Below are 15,882 nucleotides of genomic sequence, written 5' to 3' on the forward strand. Positions count from 1 at the left end.
GTTATCAATGAAATTTTGTCCTTGCTTTGATAATTTAGTGGTTCCTTAGTGATACTTTATGCCACACACATTTCTGGTAATACTTTGTAAAATATACGGACTTCTTTTTATTTTGCTGCTCTGTTAAATGACATCTTTGTTTTCCTCTCTTCCTTGAGGGGAATTGTAAGAACTTGAGATGCATAAATAATCCAAAAGTTACAGGGCCATGTACTCAGCGATTGGCAAGAGAAAGGCCATGATGGTCGTTTGTTTTGTTTTTAATTTTTTAAAAGTCTGATTACTAATAACGATTTCCATGTGGTCATTTCAGGGAATATATTCATGTGACTCTTGACTTCAAGCAGCTTTCAGTGGGAAGCAGGGGTCCTGAACATGGTGTCTGTGTATGAGGGAGGATCACAGGTTTCTCAGAGAGTCAAGTAGGGATAGTACCCCCAAAAGGTGAAATGCCACATATCTGAAGGAAGAAAGCTGACATAAACACATTTGGACTGCTAACAATGATAACCTTGATAAGTCATTTAAAAGGAGCTGGAGGTAGAAATATATTGCAGAGAAAATTGTGACCACTTAAATATGGTTGGCATTCACCCAGAATCAAAGGACCCCTTCCCTTTTCTCTTAATTTATTAGAGCAGGTTTGTGAGTTGAATTTGCCATTATTCATGGAACAATTCTTTAAGAAGGAATCCAGACCATTCACTTGAATGAATTCCTGCAGGCAGAGGCTCGTCTGCTTGAGGAACAGCGGAGAGTCCAGGTCTACCTTCATGAAAGCACACAGGATGAACTGGCCAGGAAGTGTGAGCAAGTGCTCATTGAAAAACACTTGGAAATTTTCCACACAGAATTCCAGAATTTGTTGGATGCTGACAAAAATGAAGGTGAGCCTCTCAGACTCAAGACGTGTGTGCATGTCTGTTATGATCTGCAGTTTTGAAGTTGTTTGAAATTCTGGACTCTGCACATGACCAATATCAGTCATTTTTTAGAAGATTAATGTGTGTGTACCTTGTGTATTGATTTCAGACCTCTGTAGAGGGTTTTGGGTGTAACTTTGGGGGAAGAACATCTTTTCAGTTCAATTTGGAATATAACTTGTTCCATACACTTTAGTGTTAAATGATACTACCCCTGATTTTGTTCTTGAGGATTTTTTTTTTGAAAATTCTTCAAGATGTGAAGGCTAGTGTTTTGTAAAAGTCTTTCTTTTACCCTTTAGGTTTTACTGGGATATGTTAGGAGCTCAATAAAAGATTGATGTTCGAATTCAAAAGTTTTCTCTTTGGCCTTCATAAATTAACCATATGCCGTACATATATTAAATGAAGAATTTGGGGGCCCTTTTGTGACTCATTTGTTTGTAGAGTTGAGATGGGTATTCATAAGTATTCCTTAAATTTATTCATTTTTTAAAATAAATATTTGAGTGCCTATTATATATCTAGCATAGCTAATATCTCAATCTTGAGAATTTTAGGAAGCATCAGATATACTTCCTGATAAAATTTTTCTCTGTTCTATTGCTGGTTTCTCATAGTAAAGGAAAAAGTAAACTTTTACAATAACAACTTCATTGTTACTTTCAGCTTAATATATATATACACACACACACTAAATACAGAATATTTGGTTATAATTAAAACATTTTTGATTATTTAGATCTAAAAACACCGTTGTTTTATTTCAGAGTGGCTGTCATCACAGTACACGTACATACTTAGTGGGATGGATATGCAAAGTTTGTTTCAGTGCATTAAGGTGGCACCTTCTTCTTTCAGATTTGGGTCGCATGTATAATCTTGTGTCTAGAATCCAGGATGGCCTAGGAGAATTGAAAAAACTTCTAGAGACACACATTCATAATCAGGGTCTTGCAGCAATTGAAAAGTGTGGAGAAGCTGCTTTAAATGTAAGTACTATTTAATTGGAAATCAGCCAGGCCTAACTGTTTCCACCAGGAACTGCAGGTGTCGTGTGCCTCCATTCACGAATCCAAGTGGTAAGATTTCACTAGAACTCTAGTGGGGAACCTTGTTTTGGCCTTTTTAAAGTAGAAGGTTCAGAAACCTCTTTGTTTAGTAAATTCCTCCATAAACTTTCCTCTGGCACCTTTTAGGCATTAAGGATGTCATCTCTTGATATTTTTTTCCTTCATTTCTTCTCACAATTACATTCCTTACACTAGAAGAGAGAAGATTCTTCCATAGAACAAATAGCCTAAAGCCTCCTAGACACTTGCCTCTGGTACCCGTGGGTCACAGGCTGCACCTCTTGGGGACTTTGATCTGAGGATGCCCTTCCGTTGAAGGTCACAGAGCTATTTCCCCCTGATAGGCCCTGAAATGTGTAGTATCGCTCATGAACCCCACCACCCCAGGAGGCGCAGGGAATGTTCCTGCTAGTGTAGCAGTAATTCAGGTGATAATTTTATGTAGGGAGTACCACGTGTTCCCAAAAGATGGGCGAATTGTCTTCAGTTTTGTCCCTGTTGTGCACTTTAAATTTGATAGTGTTTGGGAGAACTGATAAAGAAAAGCTTCTAGAACACAGTTGGCTCTTACGTCTGATTCAGAAAACATTTTAATCTCTGATTTTTATTGTGTTTAATGTTAATTATTTTTGACGATACTGTATTTTTCTTTACAATACCGTCTTTTTTTTTTTTTGGACAACACTGTCTTTAATACATCTTTTAAAATCTTCATTTCTCTGTTAACTTTGGAAGATTTCTTTTTATGGGTTGCTGCTTCCCTTTTGATACATTTATGAATTACTAATGGAGTGAATGTAAACCCATTCCTTCCCGGGTTGATAAAATAATTAATTTTGCACTTCCCAGATGGAAGGGACCTGGCTTAGTGGGCGTTGAGAAAGAGATGTCCAGGTTTCAGTGTAAGCTGGCATGTGAAATCCCAGCACTGGGACACACGGGGTTGGGATCGTGGGGCTGTTGTTACCCTGGCCCGGTTGAGTGTGGCCCCCGACAGTCTGTCTGGGTTCAGATCCCTGCTCCAGCTGTGTGACCTTGCTGCTAACTTGCTTTTCCTCGCTCTGTCAGTTGGGAGGGTTTTTTAATAGAAAAATGACGGTGGGGACACCTGGGTGGCTCAGTCGGTTAAGCGTCTGCCTTCAGCTCAGGTCATGATCCCAGGGTGCTGGGATCGAGCCCCGCATCGGGCTCCCTGCTCGGCAGGGAGTCTGCTTCTCTCTCTCTCCCCCTCCCCCGCTTGTGTTTCCTCTCTCGCTGTGTCTCTTTCTGTCAAATAAATAAATAAAATCTTTAAAAAAAAGAAAAAAGAAAAATGATGGTGACCACCTCATAGGGTTTTTGTAAACAATACGTGTAAAGTGCTTATTAAATCTGGTGCGTAAGTGCTAAGTGCTCAGCAGTGATGACAGTTTTCCTTTTAAAAACTCATTTAAAAATCATCCTTATATTTTGATGGCCTTTCTTACTTCTACACTGAATGTTCCTTTTTAAAGGGCCTGACGTGCGCGCGCATGTGTACTTCAGGAAGGACCAACTTTTCAATAATGTGTTTTCACGGTAGTTAATTCAAAACCCCGTTTAGCCACATGAGCAACAGAGCCAAGTAAATGACTTATTTTCCTTGAAATGAGTTAAGTGGTGAGTCTGTTATTTCATCAGACATGGGTTGGAGAAGTAACTACATGAAGCAGAGTTTGCTTTTTTATGTGACCTGTTGTGTATGATATCTGCTGGGAGGTGGCCTCAGGGGGTCCATGGTCTAGATGAACGCAGTTAGGTTATTTTCATGGGAATGATGGGGTGTTACTTCTAATGCCCATCTTTTCCAAACCAAAATAAGGTCCTAGATGGAGAAATAAATCGCGCTGTAATTCTCAAGTACTATTGTTTTCTCTTTCTTTCTTTTTTTTTTTTTTTTAAAGATTTTATTTATTTATTTGAGAGAGAGAATGAGATAGAGCATGAGAGGGGGAGGGTCAGAGGGAGAAGCAGACTCCCTGCCGAGCAGGGAGCCCGATGTGGGACTCGATCCCGGGACTCCAGGATCATGACCTGAGCCGAAGGCAGTCGCTTAACCGACTGAGCCACCCAGGCGCCCATTCTCTTTCTTTTTGATACGATCACCTGACTTGGTGAATCTTAAATCTGACATTTACTTTTTCATGACCAGTTAAAGCAGAAGTTTAGTTTCTAAGTAAAATTGTTTCTTTATATGTGGAACCTTCATCTGTCAGCAATAAGCACATTATTGATCATAAAATAATACATTATTAATGATAATTATTTCCATAAAAACCATTTTTATATTGAATTCGTGAAACTGATTTTCTAAGTTGTTGTGAAGAAAAATGTTTTTTGGGGAAAGCAAATACTTTTTCTCTTTTCTGCAAGAGTTTTTCCTGAATTTCCATCTTAAAGTTTCAGTTGACTCGTAGTTTGCAGTGTGCTGTCTAAGTGATTCGTGAGTTTCTTACACCACCGTCCGGGCCTGGGTTATACCTGCCTCCTTTACTTACCTGTGATGGGAAAGCCCATGAAACTTGAAGAAGCTCAAGAAAGAGCATGTGTACCCAGTGCTTATTAGCCTGGCACACAGTAGGTGTTTAAATACTTTAAGAAAGAATAATTACAGCTCTTAAATAATTTTAAGTAGGTATTTTTATCACAAATGTGACAAATGTAAAAGATACATTGTAACCCAAACCATGATGGTTTTCCAAAGCCCACTCATGCTGGAGGAAAAGCAGCAGAGGAAAGAAACTGTTTGCCTTAATAAAAAAAATTATTATACATAATTTTAAGTGGGATTTAATTACTTTGAGAACACAATTTTTTTAAAGTTTGAAAATTTTTGCCCAATTGAGTTGGATCATAGTATATGAAAATCATTTACAGTGAGCATATTTAATGTGATAGAAAGCACTATTTAAATGATTCTTTAAGGACTAAAAAGTTTTCTTATGTAGTCCTATGATTCTCTTCATACCAAACAAAACAGGTAAAGTTTCCACAAGTAGAGAAATGATTTTACTTAGAAGCTGGACTTCTGCTTTAACTGGCCACAAAAAGGTATTGATTAGAAAACTAGATTTGCTACCGATTAGTTTGGCCTAGACTGAAATCACTACAGGTTTCAAACTTGTAATGGGATTCAAAATAGTATTTTATGTATTGGTACCTTCAAAACCTACCTGAGCGTTTTCCTAAGGCATTTTTTTTTTCATAGTTAAAAACAAATTTTTAAAATTAAAGGCTCTTCCTGAAGACCTGGCCCAAGGTGGATCTCCCTCATGCTCTCTCCCTCTCTTTACCTAAGCAAGAACTGGCCGTCCTTGTGAAGTGTCCCTGAAAGAGCGCCCTTAACACACGGCCTACGTGTAGGCGTGCCGCTGCTTGGACCTGCGCGGGCCGGCAGTTGGGCTCGGGGCTCCTCAGAGTATGGAGAGCGTCAGACCGCACAGGCCGGAGCAGACCAGTGTGGGTCCATCTTACCCCCCACCGGGCAGGATTTCAGTGCACCTGGAAGAGTTCCCGCCAGCCTTTCTAGGGCCTCACGAGTGGGGACTTGGATGCTCTGCTGATGTGCTGAGTCCTGCATAACGGACGCAGGAGTAGCTAACATTGCATTGGGTACCAGTAGGACTTTGGGAACCTTGTACACAAAAAATATTCAAGGATGGGATTTATAACTGGTTTAGAGCCGAACAAAGAACCAGACAAATCATTTTAAATAGGTGAGTTTGTTGTATAGGCAAGTTTCCCCAGCCATGGCTTCTGGACTGGAAAGAGTGGGACAGCATGGTAAATTAGCACACTGACATGGTATTGAAACTGTCTGAAGTCAAAATTTGAAAGACCCTATGTGCTTACCTAGATGGGCCAAAGAAATGTGTTCAGTGTTTGGCAATACAGTAACTATAAAAAGAATCTGTATTAAAATATAGGAGGAGGACGGGCCCTGTACACTTCGGTCGTGAGCAGAGCATCTTGAAAGTAGAGCCCACACCTTCAAGTGTTCTCTGCACAAGGTTGAAGCCCACAGTGGCCCTGTGCTGGGTTCTCGGGTTATTTATCTGCCAGAGCAGCTTAGCTGCATGATACTGGCTGGTATTGTCACTCAAAGGGCGAAGAAACATTGCAGATAAAATTGAAATCCTTGTTTTCATTCATTCAACAAGCATTTATGACCCTCCTGTGATGGGATTGATGGCAGGAATCCCAAATTGAAATGCCTCACCTTTGTCTTCTCATCCAGCCTCCGTGACCTCATCTGCCCAGTTGCTGTATTACAGGTTCATTTTGAATGCACGTTCTCCTTCCTCCGTCCCTTAGCACGGGGCTAGGGGTAGGGTAGCTGCTGTGTAGGACATGCCACTTTGCCCTTATCCTTTGCCCATGACAACATTCATAAGCTAAAACGGTGGGTTTCCCAGTGAGCCTGGGTATGGCCTCAGCGTCCTCTAGAACCAGTAAGGGCGCCTGCCTACCAGCCCTGGCCCCGCTCTGTCCTCTCTGATGAGTGAGTTGGGTGAGGACGAGCCCCCTTCCCTGCCCCTCCAAGTGTTTTCTCTCTGGTCCCTGCCCCTGCTCTCACCCCCACACCCTGTTCATCTGGGCCCTATGACTTCGTTCTCCAGATGTTCTTCCCGCTCTCCTTTCCTGTTCATCCCTCATGGGGCCCGGCACTTCCGTCTTTCAGAAATACCTCTGAATGCTGTGACAGTTTTACTCCACATTCTTCATCCTTTTTTTAATAAGCAAAGTGAAATGAAACCTCTTCTCTATAGTAGTATATTAAATCTACAATATTATGTTGAACCAGAATCCTCTTCTGATTTACCCCTGCTCTCATGAACTTTGTCTTCCCTGCCAGATCACTTCCCTGCTTGCACTCAGGCTCTTGTCTCCACCCATAACATGGGCCTCCCTGCTTTCTGCTCGCTTTGTCCTTTGAAGGCTAGCTCAGATCCTCCTTTCTAAAAAGAACTCTCCACTCTCTCTTCGAGCCCTAAGTGACTGTCTCCCCATCCTGTACCCCTGTGGCATTTATTTAAAAAGTCTCTCCTGTCCCCCTATTTGTGGGTCACCTCTGTGTTTCCTGTCACACTGCTGTCAATTGTAATCCCTGGAGAGTACGGCTGGCAGCTCTTTATAGTTTTAGTGCTGGTGTCTTGTGCACCAAGTGTCCCTTGATAATGATGGTAAGGAGGAAAAGCCAGCAGCCGTGTGGCCAGAATCCCCTTTCCGGTTGTATTCTCCGTTTCTCTGTCTCTTCATTGTATCCATCACCTGGTCACCTTTCCGTGACTATGCCTTGTTGTACCTTCCTACTTCTCTCTCCTTAGACACGTCTCTTTTTGTCCCTATGTGTTAAACACCTATTTATCTTTCAAAACCCAGCTCAAATGCCATTTCTTCCACAAGCCTTTCCCCGTCACCCCTTTGAAATAGTAGCATGTTGGACTATTTATATGACATTCACTCTACTTTATATTTTAGATATCTGTGAAAATGTCTTTTACAGGAATGGCTTTATCCATCTTCATGTGTTCAGAATTTAGCACAATGCCTTGTGCAGAATAGGGTGTCACCCTACTTACGTTTTAATTGTACTCCTCATTGTTGCCAGCAGGATTCAAGGCTGCTTACACAATGCATAAAAGACAACGGGCTATAAGGGAGAGAGTAGTAGAATAAGGATAGGAAATACAAACGACGCTCAGTGTTGAGATAGATCGTGCTCACATTGCATGCAGTGGAGTCTAGTATCCTGGTTAGAGATGCTCACAAACGTGCCTCCAGTTCTTGGCCATCAGTGCAGAGATCTCTCCAGTAAAGGTGTCAAGACTGTGAAGTACAGTCAGCTCCTGGACTCCCCATGATCATAAAGAATAAGCCTGTAACTCAGGAGAATGACTCAGTACAGAACTGAGAATACTCTCCCCAGTGGCCCATCCTAAAGAAGACATCAGTAACGTGGACAGTCATCAACCCTACACTTACAAGTAAACGGGATCCCAAGTCCTTGGATGGCTTTATAATTTCCCTTGATGGTAACTTCTAGCAAAATACCAGAAGAAAGTTCATGAAAAGAGTCAATACAGACATACAAGTACTTGCTAATAAATGCTTGATGATACAGTGGGTTCCATGTTGAATTTTTAATTAGCACGTGATTTCACAGCAGTCTGGTTGCTGTTGTGCTTCCTACAAAGTGGCCTTCACATAAATCAGGTTAGAAGAGACTATTTCATTACTGTCTGTCTTTAGGGCAGAAATGGCGACAGATAAGCAGAGTCCTCTTTGAAACCATGTCTTGATTGAGTAACGTCAGTCTAACTGGGACTGAAGTGTAATCCAGCAAGAGTGGGCTTGCAGGTACTTTGATGGCCAGCAGGGCCGCCGGTCTAACAGTGGGGGTGTTGGGCTGCAGAGATGGACTAGGGAATGAAGTCATGAAGGTTTATTTGCAGCTTAGAGAGAGATCATCTACTTGAAACGGGAGGAGGCATTTTCAGAAGCTGCCCAGGGCTCTGGCTCCAGGAATGATGGTGCTTATAAAAGGGAGCGCTTGAAACGGAGAATTATATAGGCAGAAATGAAATCGGGAGGCTCTGGCAGCATGTTTTTCAGTGAGAGACTAAGGGGTGATGAATCTAGGACCTTATCAGAATTAGGGAAAAGCCCTGTTTGGGGATTGAGAAGTTGAGTTAGAAATAATTACAGGAACCCAATTGTTTGATGAACTTGCACCATAATGAACCAAATGCTCGCTTTGTCCTTCTTTGAAAGGTGCAGGGTGCTTCTGGCAGGTTTGGGTTTCGTTCATACAGCCAAGATTTCCTTTATCTTCTGGAGTAAAATGTTCAAATAACTTGGTCCTGACTCAATCATTCTGTGGGTGCTGGTAATAGAAGAAAATTACGTACACGGTGATAAAATTGACCAAGGAACCTTACATCTGGAGTCTAGCCTGCTTTGTGTGGTCAGAAGGGAGGGAATACACATCCCTAAAATCTTAGGTAGCAGGAGTGCAGGGTGAGATAATCCTGGGCTATCCCAGCCTCCGGCTGTCCCTTAAAGCCGAGCAATGGATTATGGGGGCTGATTTTACTGTTCTTTCTTATTTTGATGAGGTTTGGAATTCTTCCATAATAAAACCTTTTTTATTTTTTATTTATTATTTTTTTTTAATAAAACCTTTTTTAAAAAGCAAGAGGAAGGGGCGCCTGGGTGGCTCAGTCATTAAGTGTCTGCCTTCGGCTCAGGTCATGATCCCAGGGTTCTGGGATCGAGCCCCACGTCGGGTTCCCTGCTCCACGGGAAACCTGCTTTCTCCCTCTCCCTTTGCCTCTCCCCCTGCTTGTGCTCTCTCTCTCGCTATCTCTATCACTACTTGGCCCTCTCTATCAAATAAATAAATAAAACCTTAAAAAAAAAAAAAGGCAAGAGGAAAACAAAATGTACCAGTTTTGATGTAGTAGATGTGGGAGAGGAGAAGGAGGGGGGATCAAGGAGGTGTTTTAGGACAGAAGAAGGCAGTCTCGTACAGTAAGTCAAACTGACAAATTTAATTACACAAAGAGCTGATATATGCTGATGATGGAAATTGGTTCAGAAAGCCTATAGCTGAATTCGTGAACCTATTTTCTGTCTTGCCCTGGGCTGAAAAGAATTACCGTTTTCTTTAAAGGAGAAATCACACAGGTGTTCATTTTCAGTTTAGGATAAGCAGGCTCTGAGGAGACTCACTCATTTTCATATCTAGGATATACCCTTCTTTCTTCCACCTGTGGGCACAGCTATAATCTTTCCAGAGGCAGCCCAGTTACAGAAGCCCTTCGCTACCCAGATCTGAGTTTGCATCCCACATCCAACTGCATTTTGGTTTCATCTTTGCTGTGTATTTTTAAGTCCTGAAATGGCCCCTGCTAGGCTTCAGATGAGTTCAAGACCACCTGTGAACTCTCACCACCTACCCCACCCACTTACCTCCTGGATGCACTGCTTCTATTTCTGAACTAATGTAATAATTACTTTCTGCAACATCATTCTTTCTCTTAGAGGAGTCACAGTTTTTCTAGGCAAGTCCAGCTTAGTTCCACTTTCAAAATCGAATATCTTCACTTGTCTTCGCTCTGTGTCTGACTCCAGTCAACTTGGAGCCTCGGTACTGACTGGGTCGTACGGAGGGGCCACAGACAGGGACTCCAGCCTCCAGCCAGGTGAGCGAAGACGAGTGCAGGCGTGAGCCAGAGCAGGGGCCGGGGTCAGTGATGGAAGCCCGCCCAGGGACATAACTGCCACCACGAGTTTGTAGATGTTTATCAGACCCAAAGGTAATGATTAAAGATTCGTTATTTATGGTCTGAGACTCAGAGCCCTGATTACAAGATAAATACATACGACTGAAGCAAAAGTAGCAGGCGGACGAGGTTGTAGTGATGAGAATATGGAGCCCTGGTTACACTGGTAGGTTTTTTGTCTTGGCATTTTCAACTTTAAACCTCACTTAGAGAAACAGGTGATGTCTGCTTATCAGAAGAGGTAAGATGATGGAACAGGAAAAACCCAGTAAGAAAATGCGAGACTGTCACATCACTGGATGGTGCGTGAGGCCTCTCTGTGCTGTTGTCTCCAGTGTTTGGGGGTTTGGTTTGGTTTGGTTTTTGCCTGTTATTTAATACAAAAATTAATTTTACTTCCTGAGTGGGGCAGTTGTCAGAGCGGATAATCTGGGTGCCCACAGACCCTTCCCTGCTCTTCTCTGTAGTTGGTGGTTTGTGGTGGTTCCCTTCCTGAAACTTTTGCTTCTCTGTGTTACGTGTGGGGAGAATGTTGCTCCAAGGACCAAGTGCTAATGCTTATGGGGAAGAACTACTCTGTCCCCAAATAACTGTATGGTGTGGAGATTTCACTTCTCCTTCTTCTCAAAGAATAATGATCTCAAGGTAAGGTCGTGGACAGTGTCTGACAAGGCCCCGCATGTCCCGTGGGTGCTGTGTGGCGGTGACAGACCTGCCGCTGTCGTCCCGGCCGCATGAGAGGAATGGGTAACAGGTGTGCTCAGAAGTAGCTCTGGGGGGCGCCTGGGTGGCTCAGTTGGTTAAGCGACTGCCTTTGGCTCAGGTCATGATCCTGGAGTCCCGGGATCGAGTCCCGCATCGGGCTCCCTGCTCGGCGGGGAGTCTGCTTCTCCCTCTGCCCCTCCCCCCTCTCATGTGCTCTCTCTCATTCTCTCTCTCAAATAAATAAATAAAATCTTTAAAAAAAAAAAAAAAAAAGAAGTAGCTCTGGGTGAGGGCACGTTTCTGACAATGGTCCCATCCGCTGCCGGCTTGGGGAGCCCCCGCTTACATTCGTGACATGGTGAGGATGGCCCCTCGAACCTGTCACACCCCCGTGTCCCTCTTTGGGCAGGGTTACAATATTAGGATCACAGGCGATCCTGAGAAATCCTGTCTCAATGTACGCCAGCTCCCCACGAACTAATGCTCAGACCTCTTCCTCGGCCACATGTGCGCAGCTGTTTTAAGGAAGATAGGATAAGATGAGATGGAAGTCTTGTGAGGCTCCTAAGTACATTTTTTTCTTCTTGTGAAATTGGTCCTTAAAATTAGGGTTTTCTTAGTGGACGTGTATGGAATAAAAGGTAATATTTGAGTCATGATTATCAGTGTTTCTGAATTAGCTGTCTCAGAAGGAGTTGGTGAGTGCCACGACACTGCGTGCTTGCAAGCAAGGGAGACGCTGTCCTGGCGGGCTTCTTGGGGCTCATGCCCGGCGGGGGCGGGGCGGCAGCCAGTAACAGCGACCCACAAGTGCAGTCAGCATCCCAGGGGGTTTGGACATTGTCTGTAACAGGCCCGCCCCATCCTGCCAGTCCAGAGAGCTTCCCTGAGAAAGTCTTAGAGATCAGTAGAAGAGCCGAAGCTGACGAGGCAGGGGGTCCTAGACAGAGCAGGGCCCCTCGGTGGGTGTAAACACGACCCATTCCAAGAACCCAGAAACCCGGTGTGACTTGAGAGGATGGGAAGTGGCACAGACTGAAACTGACAGGGTCGGCACTGGCTGGCCAGGCCAGGAGACCCCGAAAGCCACGTTAATGATAGTGCTTTAGTCCTAAGGGCAAGAGGACACCGAGGGATAGTTGTAACAAACATGAAATTGATACAATCAGATTTTTATTTTTTAAACCATCTGTACCATGTAGAAAATAGATTTAAAGAGCATGGTCTGTGGGCGCCTGGGTGGCTCAGTTGGTTAAGCGACTGCCTTTGGCTCAGGTCATGATCCCGGAGTTCCAGGATCGAGTCCCGCATCGGGCTATCTGCTCAGCAGGGAGTCTGCTTCTCCCTCTCCCGCTCCCCCCTCTTGTGCTCTTTCTCTCTCTCACTCTGGCTCTCAAATAAATAAATAAAATCTTAAAAAAAAAAAAAAAAGAATTAAAAAAAAAAAGAGAGAATGGTCTGTTTTGGTGGCCAGGCGGAAGACAGCACGGGTTGGTTAGGTTGGGGGGTGGGGAGAAGAAGGAATCCGGTTCTTAGACTTTGTGAGGGACAGGTGTTTGTACTCGATCATTGTTGACCCTGGATGATGGGTCCACGGAGTGGATTTTACCATTCTTCGGAATTTTGCAGAGATTTGAATTTTTCTACAGTAAAACCCTGAAAGAAAGGAAATGGAGAGAGTTCCGGCAGAGAGGCAGGTTCAGGGAGGAGACCAGGGTAGCTCTGATGTACAGTTTGGGAATTCCATGCAACAACCATGGGCAAGTCATGTGAGCTGAGCGGGGAAGTCTGGTCTGGGCTAGAGATAAATGTGACCGTCACTGGCATAATACAAACAAGTGAAATCATGTAGGAGTGGGTGACATTCCTCAGGGACGAGCCCTGACAGGTGTCGTGTTTCTTAGCAGAAAGTCCTCGTGTACTATAGAATAAGCAGGTGGTCATGAACCAAAGCAATTACTACTCTGTTCATTTCCTTAAGCACCAAAAATTGACATGTTTCATGGAAAACATGCATTTGTTCTAGCCAGTCTCGCCTCTCTCATTACCCCTGTTGCTTTTTTAACCCTGCAATCTGGTGCTCTGTGAAACACCTCCTCTTCTCTGTTATTCCCATGCGCTCCTATCTTTGTCTGCCCTTGCCAAGTTCCTAAGCGGCTTCTCTCTCTCACGACCTCAGATTCTCACTTCAGGTTTCCGAGGCTTGACACTTCATACATTTCCCTTCATGGGGTCCTTTCAGACCCTTCGTTCTCACCAGCCACAGTGCTGCTGGGTCTCCTCCTGTAGTAGAAAGAATCTTGGAATCGGAGTCCAAAGACTTCTGTGCCCTTGGGGAAGATCTGTCTGATTGGTCTTTCCACAGGGAATTCCTTCCTGGCATTTCTTGGGACATTTATGTTTTTCCAAATTCTGAGTCTGAGAAAAATTGTTCAAGAAATCATGAAAACAGAGAAAAGCATAATTCTCCTGCAAGCATGATGGTCAACACAGACACATTCCTGGTTTAACAGAACCCACCGACGGCAAGGGTAGGGGCGCTCACACGCAGTTGAAGGTTAAGGTGGCCATCTCTGGAACCACGCGGAGTGCACGTTCTGGAAGCGCAGTGTCCTCTGATCAGTCTTCCTCGTTCACAATGCCAGGTTACAAATGTTGGTGCGCCCTTTCTGCTGCCGAAGGCATCCTTCTTACAAATAAAATACATGTTAGTGTGTTTATGCACATAATATACTTCGTGTAAATCCTTTGAGTGGCGTTCCAAAAAATAGCATGTGTTGGAAGCAAAATAAGTCCTTAAACTGGCAATTTTGACATGTGATTCTTTGTACTGACCTTAACCTTGAATGTTACCTTATTCAAATACTACCCAACAATGTTTGCTGGCATTTTCCCATACTTGGATATTCGCTATAAGCTAGAGTTCTTTGTAAATACTTTTAACAGAAGAAATGCAAAGGGAAGAAAATGTGAATTTCGTGAAATAATTTGACATGTGATCAGAAAGCAATCTAAAACCTGAATTAGCAAAAACAGTAGTATCAGTTTCAGTGGCAAACCCAAAATTAAGTCAAGCAGATAATATTTTCATTGTTAAAGAAATTGGTTTATATGAAATAAGATGTATGCCAGTTGGAAGATGCTTTTGGATGCACTTGTGAATTAAGACCATCAGTGCGGGGGCGCGGGGCGGGGGGCGCCTGGGTGGCTCAGGCCGTTAAGTGTCTGCCTTTGGCTCAGGTCATGATCCTGAGGTCCTGGGATCGAGTCCTGCCTCGGGCTCCCTGCTCAGTGGGACTCTGCTTCTCCCTCTCCCTCTGCATCTCCCCACGACTCGTGCTCTCTCTCTCTCTCTCTCAAATAAATACATTTTTTAAAAAAAGAATGCTAAAATATTTTTTCTTAAGTACAAAATTGGAGGAGTTGTTCTATTTCTACATCTGGAATAGTTGTCATGAAACAACAAGATTATCCGATGGCAATGAATGCTGTATGTGTTTTAACATTTTAAGATAATTTTTAGATATTAAATATATGTGATACTAGCTTCCATTATCTTAGGTGATTTCTCTTTGGCAATCATTTTGCATTCCCTTTTAACATTTTCCCTTATTAAATATCTGTATCAGGTAGAGACCACTTCACATACTGTTGAAATTATAGTCTTGCACAGTGTACTCATAATAATAATAAACTTTGCATTTTTTTTTTAGCAGAAAACCTCTGAAACTCTTAGTATAACCCTATCACAGGAAAACAATTCAATCTCAGTGCTTACTCATTATTTAAAAACAGTATTAGAAGATGCAGAATAATTAGAATTTGGGGAATTCTGGTTTCTCATTCCTGAACCTGAGGATTCATATCAGTCAGGACTTTGCAGACACTGGCAGCCACGTAAGCCCCCCCCGGCACTCGGGCCTCCTGCTCGTAAAGGGGCCGGCCGCTGGCATCCTCCTGGCAGGTGCCGTCTGTCCACACCGCTGCTGCCGCTGTGGACAGGTCCTGTCCTCCAGGACTTTTCCCTTCTCAGAGCCGTGGAGATGATGCTGGCCCGGGAGTGAGGCGGCCTGGGGTCAAGCCTGACTGCCGTCACTGAAACCCTTGGCCAGATGCCTAACTGACTTAGTTTCTCCCCTTGTCGAATGGGACTGCAGATGGCAGCAACCTCCTGGTGTGCTTGTGACCGTCCTTGTGTGGGGCTTAGCACGCTGACATGCAGTGCGTCCCCAGTGTCAGCTGCTCGGTTTTCATCACTCAGACCTGTCTCCTTTGCACCCCCACCGTCCTGGTCCTTCCCATCTTCCTTGTGCGTCGCTGCCAGACCTCTCCTGTGGCTGATCTTTGTATTGCATTCCTCTTATGTTGTTTCTTTATCCAGAGCTCCCAGTTGCCCGCCCTGCCGAGTCCACCAGTGCTCTGCCTGTCTCCCAGGCCCTGGCCTGTCTCATCCAGTCTTGCAACGTGGTCCGGTGTGCGAGTCAGACCCTCTCCGCCTTGTCTGACCCACTCACACCCCTGCCCGCACTTCCTCGAACCTTAATCTTACACTGTTTTTTTTTTTTTTTAAGATTTTATTTATTTGAGGGAGAGAGAGAGCGTGCACACAATCCAGAGGGGAGGGCTGAGGGAGAAGCAGAATCCCTGCTGAGCAGGGAGTCTGACATGGGGCTCAATCACAGGGCCCCCGAGATCATGACCTGAACCAAAGGCAGACGCTTACTGGACTGAGCCACCCAGGCATCCCAGTCTTACACTATTTTTACACCACCTGCCCACCTAAGTTCTAGATATCCAGCTGATTACTGATCTTACTGGCTGATTGGTTTTCCCAGAAAAGTCCAGAATTTGAATTTTTAACAACAGCAAAAATGG

At 43.9% G+C, this 15,882-nt stretch overlaps 1 protein-coding gene across 6 annotated transcripts in view; it reads left to right on the forward strand.

Annotated features, from left to right (window-relative positions):
- CUL1 (cullin 1) overlaps positions 1-15,882 on the forward strand; it is a 102,658-nt gene that overhangs the window by 72,943 nt on the left and 13,833 nt on the right. For all 6 annotated transcript variants that reach the window (XM_021693022.2, XM_021693021.1, XM_021693023.1 and 3 more), the window contains exons 8-9: positions 725-887; positions 1,785-1,915. In XM_021693022.2, coding sequence (XP_021548697.1) covers positions 725-887; positions 1,785-1,915 — 294 coding nt within the window. The remainder of the gene's footprint in view (positions 1-724; positions 888-1,784; positions 1,916-15,882) is intronic.

The sequence above is a fragment of the Neomonachus schauinslandi genome, chromosome 12 (assembly GCF_002201575.2).
Source record: "Neomonachus schauinslandi chromosome 12, ASM220157v2, whole genome shotgun sequence".
Lineage (NCBI taxonomy): Eukaryota > Metazoa > Chordata > Mammalia > Carnivora > Phocidae > Neomonachus > Neomonachus schauinslandi.